The sequence below is a fragment of the Harpia harpyja genome, chromosome 15 (assembly GCF_026419915.1).
Source record: "Harpia harpyja isolate bHarHar1 chromosome 15, bHarHar1 primary haplotype, whole genome shotgun sequence".
NCBI classification, from domain to species: Eukaryota; Metazoa; Chordata; class Aves; order Accipitriformes; family Accipitridae; genus Harpia; species Harpia harpyja.
Window position 1 is genome coordinate 20,075,147 of NC_068954.1, and position 19,006 is coordinate 20,094,152.

Sequence of the window (19,006 nt, forward strand, 5' to 3'; positions counted from 1 at the left end):
CTTAAAACATCAAAATCTTGCATCTGTTGCAACGAACCCTCCAGACAGAGCTGAATATTTTGTCACAAAAAAAGACAACGTGCCAAACAATAAAAATTTATCTCCTTAAGGTGCTAGAAGAAAGGAAAACATTTGAATTTAGAAGTGATGCTTTTTATTAACTACTATCTAGGATCACATGAAAATACCGAGGGCTCCTCATACTCCCTCTTGCTATGTCCAGTTCTGATAGTAAGACCACTAAATACGAAAGGCCTGTTGTCACAGCCAACATCGCAGAGGTCAATGACTTCAAATGACTGCATACGGAGCCTGTGAACACCACTTTTGGAATTGGATGGATGTAATTCTTTCTGAAGTTAGGAGATGCTTTCCTCCTGAGAGTGAAAATTTTTCTATAGCAAACCGAGCTACTAACAGACTGGAGAGTGTGACACTATGGCAGACACTCTTGGCAGCAAGGCAGTACCAGTAACGTACCCAGTTGTTTTCTCAGTAAGACCAGAACTATTAATAACTTGTATTTCCAATAGTATTATGCATATTTACAGTACCATTCTTTAATATCCATAATTACTAGGTTGCTTATTTAGGTAACAGTTAATGTACGCAGCCAGTGTCATAAAATTACTCTATAGTGATGGAGATCCACTTCAAACCAGAGACTTTTAAAGACAAACATGTCTACCATACTGTGAAAACATTTTACTGTTGAGAACTGAAAATCTATAAGTGAGTTTGAATAACATTCTATGATTTGAAGCAAACAAAATTAATGATTTAATTATCTATCAAGAGTAAATTATACCATTTCAATATAATTTTATGACATGAATGCCACAGATGAGATTGTCTGTAAATATTCCACAACTCAAAATTAGATTTATAATAAATAAAAGGAAGTAGATAAAAAAGGAAAAGTTTGAAATATTGGTATCAGAAATATGAAAGAACAGCAAAGAACTTCTGAGATACTAAAAATTAATCAGATACTAATTATTTAGATGCATCATTTTCTGATAAACAAAAAAGTACTACTGCACTTACACCTTTTTTTACCTATTATCATAAGTACATAGCTACATGGAAATTTATTATACTTCTGCAGTCCTGTTTTTTCTTTTAATGTGCCCTCCCCTGTCTTCTCAGGGATATAACCTGGACAAAAGAAGGAATCTCAAATTTTTTCTAGATGAAGATGGCAGTTATACAGTATGACTGAGAGCTGCATGCAGTTTGAGGCAGTGAGAAATAGATTTTTAGTGAAATTCTGGCTCACTGAAGTCAATGGGAGCTTTACCATTAGTTTTAGGGAAAGCAGGATATTGCTCTGATTAAATTATTGCATAATTTTCTACAGTGTGTTCTCTGTTTGCTAATATACATGCATGTACTTTTAATATTATAGGTGCTTTATATTTCCCAACTTTAGCTAATATCACGTGGTAGAATTTTTTTTTGACCACTGCCTCTACCGTTTGATACATGCCCTATAAAAATAGCTGCAGTTTTAAATGCAACAATTATTCACTACATAGCTGTCAACAGCAATATTACCTAGCAGACTTAGAATAAAATGCATACCTGAAGGAAAATCCTTCCAATTCCACTCAACAGCTGAGGCTCTTGCTGTGGGTAATATTTGATGACAGTGTGGTAAGCATCTACAGCAAGCACGTAGTCCTAAGGGGTGAAAAGCACACGACCAGATATTTAAGCTCAGCATTCTTCAGCCTTTATGTTGCCTTCTTGTTAAAGACACATTCAAACAGAATTAAAGTAATTGCAACTTGTCAGTGGGACAGAATTTCTACCTATCACTGCAGGCACTAGTAGCTGACTATATTGGTCTTTTCTCAGTTATACTGGAACTGCATACACAGAAGTTTTTTTTTTTTTCTTTTCAACTGGATCATATTCTGTTTGTAGCTAAATGCCAAGAACAAAAAAAACCCCTGAGCATTTCCTCTTCAGCTTAGATTATGATTTAGGATGAAAGTCGAAAGCCTTCTGTGTGACTGGGGTATACATACTTGAGAAGTGTCTTGTGTTTCAAATATATGTATAATTCACATGATTTAACAAACTATGTTCTGAAGCTTTGGGAACTGCTTGTGCAAATGCTCTTAACTTGTGAAAAATATAACGTGACAGAAGCTGCAATTCATGCACATTTTCAGATGACAAACTAGCACTACTGCCAAGGGAAGCAAGACCTTTTCTATCCCTCCACCCAAACCCTTATTCCCTTCTACCCTACCATGTAAAAGGAAAATGAGCAGGTACTCTAAATAGAAGACCGACTTGTGCTAAAACTAAGTGAGGACTGGCCTGGTTCTGAACTCCAGAAAGCTTTGCAAGTGACCCCAAACACACACACGCCTGCACAAAGAGCACGCTGGCAAGTGGCAGCTCTGAGATCTGCCTGCTCAAGACACAGTGCAAACGCACCCTCCAGATAATGACCAGTGACAGAAGATTAAACAAACTCATGGTCCCACTTCCCACGGGAAAGAAATGCCCATGTGACTGGTTACTGCAGTCCAGCTGTTTCATGGTTAAACCACAGTAATTCAACGGTCTGGGCAGTAAATGACTTTTAGAGCCTGGCTACATAGTCTTTGGCAGGCATACATGAGAAACTCTGCATGTGCTCTACGCTGACTGGAAGACACGTAGTAGGTACATTCATGGGGCACAGGGTTGCACTAGCATCAGCTGTAGCTTCTTGGAGAAATCCCAAGCAGAGGCAGAGAAAGCCTGCCTTTGCTTATAAAAGCCAGGCATATGCAAAGACAGAAGACTCTCTGTGCTGTACTGATCTGGTGCTTCCTTACAGTCCTGCCCTTCAGCTTAATACAAGAATTTGTGGTAAGTGTTAGGAAGCAAAAGACACCAAAGAATAATCTTTCAGAACTGCACAGACATCTTGGGATACTCTCTACACTAACATTTTTCTTGGTCAAATTATAGTACTCATTTCACTTGTCCCTAATGTGGTCACAGCTACTGGTAAAGGTACTTTTTCTTCATCTCCTGCCTAGTCTGAGGTGGCAAAGTGCCCCAGGTGTAATGAATTTCTTTTCCTGAGGTCACACTTAGAAGGATTGAACCCTTTGTCCAGCTCTGGAGTCCTCAGCACAGGAAAGACATGGACCTATTGGAGCTGGTCCAAAGGAGGGCCACAAAAATGATCAGAGGGATGGAACACCTCTCCCATAAAGACAGGCTCAGAGAGTTGGGGTTGATCAGCCTGGAGAAGAGAAGGCTCTGGGGAGACCTTATGGTCTTTCAGTACATTCAAGGGGGCTTGTAAGAAAGATGGGGACAAACTTTTTAGCAAGGCCTGTTGCAATAGGACAAGGGGTAATGCTTTTAAACTAAAAGAGGGTAAATTTAGACTAGATATACGGAAGATGTTTTTTATGATGAGGGTGGTGAAACAGGTTGCCCAGAGAGGTGGTCGATGCCCCACCCCTGGAAACATTCAAGGTCAGGCTGGACAGGGCTCTGAGCAACCTCATCTAGTCGAAGATGTCCCTGCTCATTGCAGGGGGGTTGGATTAGCTGACCTGTAAAGGTCCCTTCCAACCCAAACTATTCTATGATTCTACTTGACCTGTGCACCAGGTCACCATTTGGAACATACTAATTATTTTATACACACAAAAAATCAAGTGAAGTCTTGGGAGTCTCATCCATGTAAGAGAGAAATTACATGTCCTACAATAGTAGAGGCTGATTTAAACAGCCCAGAAGGCACTCTGCAGAACCATTCTTTTGCAAACAACCTGTATATTGTGGGTATAATGATTAATTCTGAACAGTTAATTATTAACATTTAGTGTTTATTCCAATTCTAGTGTGCCTTGCCATGTTCATGCTTGTTATTTGTAATGGAAAGAGTTCAGAGCAAAGACAATGGGCTAGATACACAAAAATGTATTTATTTAAATTCTGATTTATTTAGCATTCAGAACTCAACTATGATGAAATTTATGCTACCAAAATTTTTCACAAATTTATGACTTAGGAAAAACTCAATTTTCACTGTAACAGCTTTCACTAAAAGGACTGCATTGATCATGGAGTCCCACTGTGTTCGGTAGCCATAAAAAACTTGTAATAGGGACCCTCTGATCTGGCTCCTTAGAGGAACCCCAGTCACGCTTGTAATAGCTATCAATATCGGCAAGAGCATCATTTAAAAAATCTGAAGGCTCGTCTATGACTGTGAATTTTATCCCTTCAAGCATAAAATGTGCTCACTGGAGAAATAATTTTATTGTATCGAATTCTAGCTTTTGTGCTCAATGCCTTCCATTCTGTAGTCTAAAGCTGCCCCTTACCCAGCGCTCAGTCTCATGCACACGCTAAGGCTTTGGCTACACAACAGAGGTGCATAGCACAACCATGAGGGACGGGGGCTTTACCGTCACATCCCCAGACTGATGTAAAAACAGCTCTCAGAAGATCATGCAGTTAAGCTGATAGAACAGTGCTTCTGTCAGCTTAGTTTACAGCTTAGCATGAATTGACTGCAGTAAAGTCTCAGCCAGGAGCAGCTGCACGAGGGGGCACTGTTTGCACAATTATAGCACCACAGGCTCCCTAGTGTAGGTAGTAGCCAGCCTTGGTAGGAACAAGCAGCCAAGTAATGTCTTGGAGGCCCACGCTGCGGGGGCTTCGTGGACTTGGCCTAGTCAGGCAAAGAAACTCTCCTCCCTTTTTGCGTTCCCTATGCAGTGACTGTACATCACCATATGCATTATAACTAGGAGTACATAAACATTCACACCTCCTAAAATGTGAGAGTAGAGGGAAAGCATTAAGAGTCTATGCACTGTATTTGTGGATATGGCACCCTGTTTCCATACCACGGCACGGCACACAGCATCTGTGCTTATATACCCCATGCTTCGCAGTACCTATCACAGGAATGGGACCCATTTCCTCCAGGAGATGACAAGGGACCAACTTATGTATGTCCAAAGCCACCCTTAAGCATAGGCAAGGACGTCCGCAGGATGAAACTATAAAACATTATCACAATATCCAGGCTCACTTCTAAATACAGCCTCCTTTTGCAGTTACTCCAGGATCCCACAGTGAGTTTTAGATGCATTTACTCTCCCTCCCCCCCCCCACCCCCGCCACTATCATGGAAGCAGTAGTAGATTTCTAGAGTATCCTACATGTGATACAGAATGATACTATTCCATGTAAGTTATAAAAGCATCTAATCTGACATTTCCTTCCGAAGGAGCGTATTGTAAAGTAGATGAGATTTGGTCTCATTTACTAAAGACTTCATTTTCATTCCCAGCTTTGCTAATGTTACATGGTACAAGAAAAATTGTCTGAGAGAATGATAAATAGAGACCCTCCCAGAGAAGCAAAGTCTTGGTTGATACAAGTTGTGGTTGTGAGGAGTATGACATATTAAGTACTGCCAGTAAAAAACTCAATGACTACAGCTTGTAATCTTAAAGGTGGGGCTGATGTATTGTCATGGTCTTTAATTTCTAAAGATTACGAGCCCTCAGATTTTCCACACTTCATAAAAAAATCCCCAAAGAAGGACTGAAGTTACACAATTCAGGATATGAATGAGAGTTGGCCTATTGTTTTATAATTCAGAATCTCTTTTATTATGAAAATTTGGAGCTAACATTAAATATACTTATCCAAAATAGTTCTAGTAAGCCATTGGATCTACTTGCACAAAAATAGCAAGCGGGGTTTGTTTTTCCTTTAATGCACTGCAGTATAACTGTACTTTCCTTCATAGTCACTGCATTACACATTTTCATGTTTCCCTCACCACCACCTTAAGTACTTAAAATATTAATTAGAAATAAGCATAAATGACCATGATGTGTGGAATGCTGAGAGTAGGTTCAATAAACCCTAAATTAAAAATCAGCTTTAGTTATACAAAGTGTATAGTTCATAAATACTCTATTTTGGGAAGAGAGGACAGGGATAACTTATCCTTCCTCTCTAGTGTACTTGTGGAAGGGTTATGAAAGCAGAGATTCACAGTGTTATGAATCCAAAGAGCAGTACTGCAGCACAGTTAGGCAAAAGACACGATGATTCATGCAGTCTTTCTCCTTTAAATCATAGAGGAACCAAAGTCCTTAGGCATCAGTCCCTCACATCACTAGTAAAAGCTGTTACCTCCTTCTTTGTACAGTTTTAATTGTATTAGACTCAAATTAAAATCAATTCTAATGCTTTTGTTTTTACAAAGGGTAAGTTCTACAAAAGCTAAGACAACACTGAAAAAAACCTAAAAAGTGCAAAATGTGCCTTTAATTAGAGTGCACTTATATATGGAAAGTACTTAAGTGTTTATTCCTCAGAGAGGTAGAAGTCTGGTAAGATAATGTCAAAAGCGATTTTAGCTCAGATGAAAAGAATTTTAAAAGTTTTCAAGACACTTCCATGGTGATTTAGTAAAATGACAGACGTTTTGCAATTAGATTGTTGAAATGAAGCAATGCACATCATCAGTTGCATTTTAAATGAGTATTCTCTCATGCTGCTATATTCAGGGTACGCTTTCATAGTGACTTAAGCCCACAGTTCTTGTAAACGGAAGTCTACAGTGACACGTTACACGGTCTCCCCTTCCCTTCCTGCTGTATTTCCACCTCCTCCCTTAAATTGCCCCTTTTTCACATGAAATGGGAAAAGCAGATTCAGTTGATGTAACTGAGATCCACCACTTCTTTGTTTTTGTCACTTGGTTAAGTCCAAAAGTGGTGCACAGAAGGAAGCCAGAATACATTTAAGAAACATTGTACAAAGAGAAGGGGATGAACAGGAAAAAACGTACAGTAAGACTGCTGTAAACTGCTACCAAACTGTATCATCGGTCACACAGATAAAGGGACACAGCAGGCAGAATTCAGTACCTAGGAAAGATGGTTCCAGGGTAAAGGAAACATATGACTAATTTCCTGTTCCGCTATAGGTTTCCTGGGCAAGTTTGGCTGAATCACTTCTTTGCACCTCACTCACTCCAAAACAATATTCCCCTCCATCTCAATAATTTAATGAGATGTTTAGCTATGAAACTAATGAGGCCATATTTAAAAAGACAAGAATCATTGTGCTACATAAAGACAATTCCTTGAGTCAGATATGTAATGCAGAAGAGAGATGACATGAAATAAATGTAATTAGAGTTGAGGATAACTGAAATAGATTTAAATAGTTATAGGCCCAACATCTAATCAAAGTCTTTTTTTTTATTTTCAAGAGTCAATCCTGACAAGATTGTTCCCTATTAAATACTACTGAAGTTTTTTGGCCATAGAAAGAGGTTAGTAAGAATACGATAATCAGTTTTTCTTTTTTTATACCAATGTCACATAGTTTTACTTTAATAAATAATTATTATTAATCTACTAATAGCATAAGATATTCCATTCACCTAATAAGATTTGGGAATCAAATATAACCATATTGCAATATTGTAAACATTCACTAGATGGCAATAGATGGCACTGACTTGGAGAATGAAATCAGTTGTGGTTTTTTTTTTTTTTTTTAAATTACATACACTTGAAATACTTGAATAAAAACAAATGCAGTTTTTACATTGTATTACACAACAGCAAAAAATTATAAATATGTGGAACTATTCAATTAATACAATTGTTCATGGGAGAATTAACAAAAGTCTGTTTAAAATGACTTGAAGAAATAGTTTCATACTGAATACTCTAGAAGGGGGAGAAGATGAGTATAGCATTGCAGCATGTTAGAATGGTCTAAAAAATTATTAAATTTGTAAATAACCAATATAATTCTCTCACAAACGATCTGTCACATAAGCAGAAAAAATTTGCTTCATGTACTAGTCTGATTTTAACTGCAACATGACTATGTTTGAAAAATCTTTCTTAAAAACTGTCTACTACTCCATACAGGGATATTTCTGAAAACTGAGAGACTCACAACTACTCCATAGCCAATGCACTGAAATGCAAACTTCAGATGGAAGTAATTATGCGCTAACATGCAGTTGTGGGTAATCTGGAAGTTATTGTGGAACCGCAAATTTCTAACTTAACAGCTATGAGATAGGCCCTAAATACAATTGGTCTTAAGAAGTATCTGAGCTGCAGTATTTCTGAAGTACTATTTCCAAAAAGGCGGTAATCAGTATTCACAAATATATTTCTATTACTAGAAGACAATAGCACTAACAGGACCAAACCAGAAGAAAGGTGAGAGCTATGCATACACATGGATTTGTGTGTACACAAGAAGAAAAACACTGAAAGTGTTAAAAACAATTCACAGTCAAAAGTAAAATGAACTTCTTGAAAAAAAAATGTATTACCAGCATTTTCTTATTCATATATTCTACTTAGTTTGGGATGGCAACTTGTGCTTTTCTCCACTTGCTTTTTGAAAAAGACAGTTCCTTGAAAACTGAACCTATGTCAAGTATCTACTTCAAAATGCAAACACTTACTAATTCTTAAAAACACCTCATGGTTTAATGGACAATTATTTCTATTCAAGACAGAAATGTTCTGATTGCAATATCATGACGAATACAAATTTTTGTTTTCCCTAATTCTCATAAAAAGGATATTCCATTTCATATAAAGCAGTATTTGGATAACTGGATCTTATCTAAAAAAATGCATGCTTTTTGAGGTATTGTAATATTAAGAATGGAGCACCATTTGGGAATTAGCTTAGTAAACATCAGAGGGTCAGGTTTGTCATGACCTTGGGCAATCAAAGAGCAGGGAGCACGGAGTGCAAATCTTTGCCTCTGAAGATTATACTGCTGACAGCTCTGCTCCGAGGCTGTTGCCACTCATTGATTTGTGAAGTACAGTTAAGCTCAGGATAACAGCAGTTTGTTGCAAGCTCAGAATGGCTATATGCCTATTTCCCCGACCATGAGGTGAAAGGCAGAAGTTGTTTTATTTCTACTTCCTGAATACATGGAGAAGCTAAGAGTGTTGCACCAAATGGAGTAGGATTGCTTAAAAAAGTAAGGAGGAATCAAGGGGAAAAAAAACCAACAGTGGAAGCTTGTTACTTTTGCTTTTATTCCTTTCTCTTCCACCCCTATGCACTAGTGAGGATTTAAACTTAAAAGAAGATATCTTACAATTGAGATAGGTTGACAAGGGAGGATCTATTTAGATATTCTGGATCTTCATCATATACCAAGGCTACAGTATTATTAATCCTCACAAACAGAGCAACATTCCTAGTGCACAGTTTGAAAAAGACAAAGCACATAATTGCTTTTAATTACAGCATTTAGTTAAGCGTTTGAAAAATTCAATTTAAAAATGCAAATTCTTTGTTGTTATTGCATGTTCTCCAGGATGATTTGGGAAGAAATAAGTATAGATATGTTCCCAAAGAACATTACTGCAAATGGTTATCTATTAAATAAGACATTATTAAGTCTAATTAATTCTTCACTAAGCAAAACCTCCATGTACAGTCAGGTAGTCTTCCCTTATCTATGCACCAGTAATTCTCCTGCTCTTTCTCTGACATTCTATTCTGGAATATACGGTACCTCTGCAGTTGCTGCCACCCACATACCTTCATCATTAGCAGACAGTTTGCCATGGAGTACATCACCCGGCCCAGACGTGACCTCCACAGCTGAACAGAGGCTGCAAAATAAGAGCAGCTTGTGAATTTGCACAAATAAATTAGAGGTTCTTTCTTGCCATCAATTATTGGTCCTATGAATTACTATTTTGAAAGATCTCCCTCGTTAACACCACTGGGTTTTAGTCTAGAATTTTTAATTCTCAGCCATGCTGCACCATCAGACAGAAAATTCTGCATCTCTCTGAGGGAATTGCTCAAGCGGCTCTGGGGACCATACACAATACAACAACGCAGAGCAACAGACAGCCGCTCAGCTTTGAGCTCAGGCCAAATATTAAACACCAAAAGAAGCCACGCATTTTCTAATATCAGAACAAAAGGTGCATAAAAAGATTCAAATGATAATGAACGTCAGTTTAAAAACACGTAATCTACAGCATTAAATGTGATAAATTCAAAAATCAAACATAGCTAAAATGTCATTTCAGAGCCAAAACATGCAGGGTGAGAACTGTCTGACTCTGGGACTGTTTGTGCTTGCCTCTGGCTTAGAGATATGCTGGAAAAAATCTGCCAAGCCTGCCTGCTTTCCCCATGCTCCTGGAGCTTGCAGGCATTAAAAGCTGCAGCAGCAGATTTCTCTCTCTTGCTTTGCAGACCGACTCCTGATGTAAGAGAATGGTTCACATAGATCCTTATTTTCTCTTGTGTTACAATACCATAGATCAATGCTAGAAATATTCCTCTAATCCTCAAAAATAAACATTAGGAGTATTAATTTAGCACATTTGGAAAAGAAATGTATCTCAGTCAATCAGCTGTCAAGGTCACTATAATGATTCGAGAAGGGGGGAGGAAAGGGAGAAGAGGCTATTTCAGTGAGATTGTGATAACTGGGACCACTCATTTGTATCAATAATGTAGTCTCTGATGAAAGCATGGCAGGTCACATAGATAATTCTTTCAGCACACATAAATGCCATTACAAATAAGAAGAGAGCTTGGTGAAATGTCTACTCCCTTTCCTAAAAATAAAAAACTCCTTCAATCCTCTCCAACATCAAAACAACAAAAAACCCCAATCCATGAATATTCCCAAATTATCTTTTTCAAAAGAGGAGTATAATGTGGGGCCCAAGACTGAATCCAATATTTCATCCACGGTACCTTAAAATCATTCATTACTCCTAGCTTTTGTTTTAGAAATTCCCCCTTGATCACACATCCCTACTGCGATTAATGGAGAGGATGATGTTAACCATCAGCAAATATTTTATGATACATTTCTATTTTTCTTTCCTTGTGGGTGTCTGTAAAACCTGGACACAATTAAATAACTCTCCTGTATTACTTCACTTATGTTAATCTCTCCTTTTCACATGACCTCACAGTTTGGTAACCATGTTCAGCTTTTTAGGACTTAGGTGACAAAAAATTAGATGTTGATTCCTGCAGTGGAGACATGTAGGTTTCCTGTTAACAATCCAATAGCACCAGATACAGTTCTCAAAAAGGACTGCAAAGCAGACAGACCAGATGTCTTCAGTCTGTGCTATAAACTGAACAGGCACCTGATCTGGAAACTGCATAGCCCTGTGGGATGAAGCTTCTTAGCACTGGCAGAAAGGGGTTAAAGAAAACCTGCAAAGCAGTAAACAAAATCAAAAAGCCAACAGCTGATCATTGTATGTTACTGAAATGCCTGAAACCCACTCTGCAGGTCCATGCACCCATGCTTCCACCCTACGCATTTGTTTTTCTTTGTTACTTATCAAGGACTCCATACTCCACACTGCCATTCATTTCAAAAGCAGCTCTGTGCACTGAGAAGTTGCAAAATTGGCATCTTACAGAATGTGTTACCAGGCAAGTGGTGCAATGCTTTATCTCTCTGCCTGTTGAAAAACTGGCAAATGAGGTGCTCTGTTCCAGACTAGAGGAGATGTACATGATAACTCCAACGGTGTGGCACCTTCTTACACCAGCAATAAGGAAATTACATGCTAAGCATAATCCCCATAATGAATTAAGGCTGTCTTCACATAAAGTTAACAAGGTTTGCTTCAGCTAGTCTCACATGAAAAAAAAACATTATCAGCCTCCTGGAGCTCCAAATGCAGCAAAGCAGCAGACAGGGAGCAGACCTGGCTGACCTCCACAGAAAATAGCAGTCAACAGTCTCTGCAAAGGTCCCATGGGCTTTTTGGCAGTCTTAAACCTACAGGCAGCAGCACAGTAGACACATGAAGATCTCTCCAAATTTTCAGCAGCCTTGTCCCTTGGTAACTACTAGCTGCTGCTTTTCTAACTATGCCTCCTCCTGAGCTCATCTCAGCTCTAAAGCAGCAGCAGAGAGGGAAAGCAAGGAGCCACAAACTCACAAGTGAGGCAGACTGCAGGACACAGGATTATGACACAGCTAGGAAGAAGTCCTTGTACCTTAAAGGGGGATCAGTGTCTTGGTTTTAAAGGGGTAAAAAAGAAAAGAATGTGGGGATAATAAGGACAAAAATGATGGTAGAAAGGGGATGATAACAGGGAAAAAGTGAGTAGGAAAAGAGATGCAAGAAGAATAGTAGATACAAAGAGAGATGAACAGAAACTCCTGGAGCGCTGTGGATAAATCTTCAATATCAGATTATTTCTCTTTCTCCTAACCCTTTTGAGAAGAGTAGTAAATGTATTCATTTGACTGTATTTGCAAATGCCTTTATGATATATGCTGCTCTGTCCTTGTTTCAGCTCACATGTGCATTCACTTTTTCAGGACATACCTAGATGGTGTATTAAGTCAAGTACAATAAGACATTAAAGCTGCTTTACATCCAGCCAATTTGAAGACCAGGCAGAAGAGTTCAAACAGGTCTGCACCCTTCTATATAAACGTTGTTTTAGGGAATTGTTTATAATAATTTTTTAACTCTGCTAACAACTCTACTTGGCCTCTTCCTGTCTCAGAGGCAGACTTGTACTTTCCACAAGCTCTAGGTAAATGTTTTCCTAGAAAGAAGTTGGTAAGATTAGCTGTTAGCTGAAGCTGAAAGTTTTTTGTTTTCTTGGTATGATGTTCCTAACTTGCTAGGCACCATGAGTGGTCCATACAATCCGTAACAACATGTCACCTCTTGTCCAATTCTCAAGTGTACTCAAATGACGTCATTAGTATAAATTCCATTAAAAAAAAAAAAAAAAAGATGCTTGGACAACTAATTTGTTCTGATGACCCTTCTTTATGCAGTAATGTATCCTATACTACTGAAGTTAAGCAACTAAGAAGTAACAGGAAAAAAAAGTAATTGCATATAAAATCATGAAAATGACAGTGTAGATTAATATCATCTAAATCTTATTCTAAAAAGTGAATTAGGTATTTCGGGAGTCTAAGTACTGTGTAGCTACAGTGAGACTTGGCCATCTATGTAGAAGTATCCTAGGCCAGTGTAGCCCTGTAGCCCCAGTACGATGGCAGTTCGATGGAAAAAAAATTAGTGGATTTCAGACATGAGGACTGAGAGGAGCTAGTCAGCCAAGGCTTAAGATGAAACATCCATCTACCTGCGACAGCAATACACTTAAATATTCATCACTAAAAGACAGTAGTCATGTTTTCTGTTTCTTCTAAGTATGAAAAAAATTGATTTAGTGCATCAGTTTGATCAAGGGTAAAACTGTGAAATTAATTCCAGCAAATAAAAGTACAAGGTGTATCATTTCAGAGGCTGAGTAGGCTATGAGATTACAAAAATACTGTTTTAACAACTCTGGGGCAGTCTTGTGAAAACTTCTGGCATACTTAGGCAAGCGATAAAAACACACTGCCTGTGAAAAAAATGTTTAAAGAATACCTACCTTGTCTGTTCTCCTGTGTAATGCTAGTCATACTTCCATCTTCAGCTAAGCCTTGTTCCAAATTTTCTAATATCTGTAGTAAATATTGTAAAGTAACCAACATGAGTTTAAACAGCACTATATATTTAATGCAAATTACCTACAATTGACAGTCTATATGTAAACCAATTCAGGCAGGAATGCTTCACCTAGGTACAGTTCAAAATTACTGATTATTACCACAGCTACATCAATTGCACAAAGTAAGAAAGCCATTGTATGGTAGAAGAATGTTGGAGTTCAGGTTTATGATACTTACAGAACATTAAATGTCAGCACACTCTAGGGACATACACATTTTGTTAAGCAAAACATGAAATATGCTTCACCAGAGAATGAACGTTAATGACCACAAAGAAAGTTGAACTGTTTTTTCATAGAAAGCTACTGCCTTTTGACTCCCCCACCCTAAGTATAGGCTCTGGTTTCATCCTTTTGTCCTTAATGAAGTACTCCTCTTAGTTCTTGCTGCAATTTCCTTCTCCAAATTTGGGTTTTATTGCTTCTTTTTATTTATTATAGATTTTAAATCATGTAAATTGTTGAGTGAATGGAACATTTGTTGTTTTATTGGAAGAATGAAAATGTATACTTAATGAAGCTTGTGTCTTAAGCACTTTTAAAATATGTATGCAAGGTTCCATCTGAAATGCAAGTCAACTTTCCTTTTTCTAATCCCATTACAGTTTCTCCAAATTTGTTTTCAGATTCCCACAGATCACCCCATTTTTCCTGTTACAGATTTATAACTGTGGTTGGAGAACAATGCTTGAGATTTCCTTCAAAAAACCATTAAGGCCACTTGCTCTTTAATCAGCTGCTGTGGTTAGCCAGTTAGGGAAATATAAGGCACTGCCTCTTCCGGGGACTGAGTGCACTTCTGAACACAGAGCTCTCGGCTTCTGTCAGTATAAGAAGTCACTGGTATTTCCTACACCAGCAAAGCATTCCAATTGTGCTCAGTGCTTTGTAAGCAAACACTTAAAAAACAACCCAGGAAATCCTCCAAAGCAAAGACAGGTAGAATTCATCTGGCCTCAGACAGTGTGTTGGTGCCTTCTACAGCCAATGAAGAGCAATCAGTACCTCCAAGAAGCCAGTTCATGCCACCTATTTTAGACATCTTCAGGTGGAAGGAGTTGCCCTATGAGATACCAAGCTCTTTGCACAGACTAGAGTGAAAGCTTGAAGTTAGGTGCCATAAATTTAGCTACAAGGAACTTAAGAGCAAGGAGAGACATACAATGAAATGACAGCAGTTACCACATGCTAGCTGAGCCAGGGTAATTTTCCCAGTAAGAATTGTTAGCCCATGACAAATACAAGGCAGTATCTTTTAGTGTAAACCTCATTCACAGAGGGCTAGGCTAAGTTGCCTTACCTCAGATTTTGAGAGGCTATAAGCATTCACCAGTAGATACTGCAGCTTAGTTGATTGGTGGCAATTTATGAGATCACAGTGGCATGCCTGCAAGACTGAATCTCAGTCCCACTTTCAAAAGCAGCGTAGCCACTTAGAAATCACTTGGAAACCAAAGCACCACATTTCAGTGTTAAATGCCTAGTGTATAATGAAGCACCTTGTCAGAGAAAAAACATACATTCTTCTCTCCCACAACCCAAAACCACCTTATTGTCTATTTTCTGTCTAGTCTAAAAACCATGATCTTTCTCTTCCCCTGGAAAACATCTAGTGATCACTTCTCATTTTCAATAAGGCTCAAAGTTCTTACTCTTGAAATGGTCTAAACGTAACAACGTGGCTTCATCAATGAGACATGCTGTCTTGTTTAAAAAGACAATGGGTTTCTCTGAAAACGTGCTCACTAACATCATAAAAAAGAAAGAATTAGATATTAGCATACAATTAGAGTATTACATTAACCATTCTGTGACATTACTTGGGGATATCTAGCCATCACCTCAAGCTCAACGTAATTAAAACAGAACTCAGTGCTGATTTGAGGCTAATTGTTTTATTCCCTAGGTTTATCTCCTTTTGCCCTTCTTAAAGTATAGGAACATCATCCGCAGTTTTTCAGTATTTGTGCATTTCCTCAGTTTTTCAAGAATTGTTTAATAATAACATTAATGATTCAAGTAGTTCCTCAGTGTAAGCTATCTGGGTTAGTTGACACGAAACAATTTTAGCAAATGCCCTCATCCCACTTTTCTACAGATGTAAACTGTTTATTCTAGCAGTATCACGTGGGATAGTTCTAAACATCCTTGTTTCTATTATAAAGAGAAATATGATTGAACACTACTACCATGTAATTTAAACATCAGTTTTACACACGACCTATGCTTTGTCAAGACAAATACCCCTAGACTGAAGTAACATATGAGAAACTGAATACTTATGTGACCTTAATAACTGAGGCAGGAACCAATCAGTAGCTAAGAGACTGAAAAGTTCATCAATTTGGAAGTAAACCAGAAGACTAGGAGATATAAAGAGTGTGTATGGAAGGGCCAGGGAGGAACATAACTACTCATGAAGGAGAGTGGTGGCACTACAGAGGGAGTGGCAGATGGATGAATGGCACAAAGTATTTCTGAAAAGTTTTGCAGAGATAACGCTTGCAGAGGCTTTTTTAGGAAGCAAGACTGTCAACCCACTTGCCACTGCTCCACCCACCTAGTAGAAGAGCCCAGCACAGCTCTGCCACTTGAAGGATTAGGGTTAAAAAGTAAAATATGATGAACTATTAGATGTGTGCATTTCCAGGAGCTCTCCCTCTATCAGCTAGGAAGCTTAGGCACAAACAAGGGAGGAGTTTAGATTAAGCCTGACTTGTTCTTTTCACATTTTGGTCTCCAGGTAAGCATTTATTAGCATGTTCTCAGCATTATTAGCACTAAAGTGATCACGCCTATGTTTTTAAATAAATACTTGACAAGAACAAACCCTTTTGTGATTTAAATTACTACTGTTACTCTTGCTGCTTGGCTGTTTGGAGACCATTTATTTCAAGGCGGACTTATAAGAGCAACAACTCATTGAGGCAATTCATGTTGGGAAGACCAGCAATAACACAGAGACAGTAACAATTTCACTGGATTCCTCCCACAAGCTGTAATATGCATTTGGCACTACAGATTATTTCTTTCCCAAACGTTGTACCTATAGATGGAGATGTAAAATATCCAACCAGGTCTTGATTACAAATTTGCAGGAATACTGGAAAAAGTAAAAAAATTATTGCCTGTACAGGGAAAATGAAAATTATGTTTTAGCAATCAACCTCCAATCTTGCTTCAGGTACCCGAAATATGTAAGTAGACGGGGGCTGAAGTGACTGAGTTACCAAAATAGTGACAAAGTAAATATGGTTAGATCTTTAAGTCAAATGGCTAATCCAAAGTTGACAAGTGTCTGTAGAATGTGTACAACAAAAAGCAAGAGGGAATTTAGCAGGTTAAAAGGAAGGATCAGATAGGAAAAAAACCCACAATTACATTAAGGAAGAGAAACAAAATAGAAATACAAATTTTCTTATGATAAGAATGCATTAGCATTAGTCTGGAATAGCCTCCCAGGGGATGTGACCTCAGCTCCATAGGCTGGCTCATTAAAAACTAGAAAACAACCTTGCATTGCAGAGAGACAGACTAGGTGAGCTAATAGGTCTTTTCTCTCTTCTAGCTTTTATGACTCCAAGATCATCTCATTTACATAATGACTATCCGTACGCCCTTCTGTAAATACAGATGACGAAAAATTATTTTTCCACTTTTTAAAATAGGGAAGTAAAACACTAGAGGCTTTTGGTTGAAAGCTCCCCAATTAATTCTGTTATAACCCAAATGGTTCTCAAGTGTCACATACAAATATTAAGACTAATGAGTGTATGTCCTTTATGTTATTTTCTTGGTTATGCCATGCGTTTTCATAAGTATTATGAACTTTATTTTTGAACATTCAAGGTGAGATCGAGATTATTAGACTAATAGTATTCTATACAAAATTCAAAATATATATCGAAACAATGTGTTTTGTCAGCCAAGCCCGACTTCAAATAGTTAAATTATGACCAATTTACAACTGTCTTTAAAAACATATTTATTTTTACAAGCTGTCCTTTTTCACACTCTAGTTTCTACAGTTGTCTTTGAATTGCTCCAAAAGACAAGGTATTTAATTGAATGCAAACAAATGAAGTAATCTGCAATGAGGTGTCTAGAATAACTGATCAGAAATATTCCCTTGAGAAGCATGGTATATTTTATTTGTTCGTTTGTAGTTTTCTGTGTATTGTACTTTAAAAAGGACCATCCATCAGCACAGACAATGGCTTTTCCTGGTTACTGTATCCTGCCTCTAGTGGAAGCTGTCAGAAGCAAAGGGAGATCCTCTTTCTGACCACAACTGAACACGCGCTAACCCGGGAGAAACTTTACAAACTTGGACACAGGAAGGCAGAGAGAAAGAGATGGCAACCTGTGAACCAACAGCAAGTGCAGAGAACAGGGGACTCCTCAGAAGAGCTAGTGGAAGACGTACAGCCAGCCTCAAAGAAGCTTTCCTCAAGGGCACAAGGGATCACACAGAATTTGTAGTGACCTAGGCCACTAGCAGTTGATGGAGTAAGAAGATGAGTAAAAAGACCTGTTCTTCAAGAACTTAGCGGGGAGGGAAATACGTATATATTAATTTGTAAATCTCCTTTATTTCTATTTCATCTTCTTCAGCACATCCAGTTTCCCTTATTTAAACAAATAATCAGCCTAGTTCATGTTCAAACAAAATCTTGTTTTATAGTTTAAAAGCTTCCTTGGTACACACTGGGTATGCTCTAAGGATATGCACTTCAAGGAAAAGAGTGCAGGCAGAGCCACCTCAAGGTTGTAGATGACTTACAGGTCTTTTAAAGAAGCAGGGGGAGATAATTTCCTTTTCTTTTATTCCTCTATTGACCGATAATCTTTAAGCTGTGGAGAATCATGGCTGATCACACTGTAACTGAAATATGGCCATTTCAACAGAGTTAGCCAGATAGCTGATGAACGCCCTGCTCAGCAGTCACTTCCTCATTCGCATTCATACCGTTTTCTCTCTCTCAGTTAAAAGATAAAGGAACTTAGAAATAATTTAAGATTTTGGAATCTAGTGGCACCTTCATGACTGAGGGGAGACAATGCAGCACTTAATACAAGATCACATAAAAACAAGATATGAAACAGCTGATCTGCTGCAGCCCAGGGTAGGCAAATGCCAGTAGAAGTACTGTGAAATCCTGCAACAGAGGAGTAAGGCATTTCCTAGAAGAAAAAAAATTACTTCAAATTGAGGAGGACTGTTTATGAAGGAAAAGGCTGGAGAGAACAGCCTGCCAGTGATATTATTAGATGAGATGGTCATGAGCAGGTAACAGCATTCGTGAAGTGTTAAAAAGTAGCACTTCTTGGCCAAATTAGATCTCTCAACTGTTTCCAAATCAATTCTTTCCAACTCTATAACAAATACCACATTCATCACTTATTACCTAAACCCTTCATCTTT

At 38.1% G+C, this 19,006-nt stretch overlaps 1 protein-coding gene across 3 annotated transcripts in view; it reads right to left on the reverse strand.

Annotated features, from left to right (window-relative positions):
- The window catches only part of TRAPPC12 (trafficking protein particle complex subunit 12), a 56,080-nt gene that overhangs the window by 6,516 nt on the left and 30,558 nt on the right, over window positions 1-19,006 (reverse strand). For 2 of the 3 annotated variants that reach the window (XM_052810295.1, XM_052810296.1), the window contains exons 7-9: window positions 13,462-13,534; window positions 9,598-9,671; window positions 1,585-1,683 (exon numbers count right to left, since the gene is read on the reverse strand). In XM_052810295.1, the coding sequence (XP_052666255.1) occupies window positions 1,585-1,683; window positions 9,598-9,671; window positions 13,462-13,534 (246 nt within the window). The remainder of the gene's footprint in view (window positions 1-1,584; window positions 1,684-9,597; window positions 9,672-13,461; window positions 13,535-19,006) is intronic. The other variant, XM_052810297.1, reaches the window with a different exon arrangement.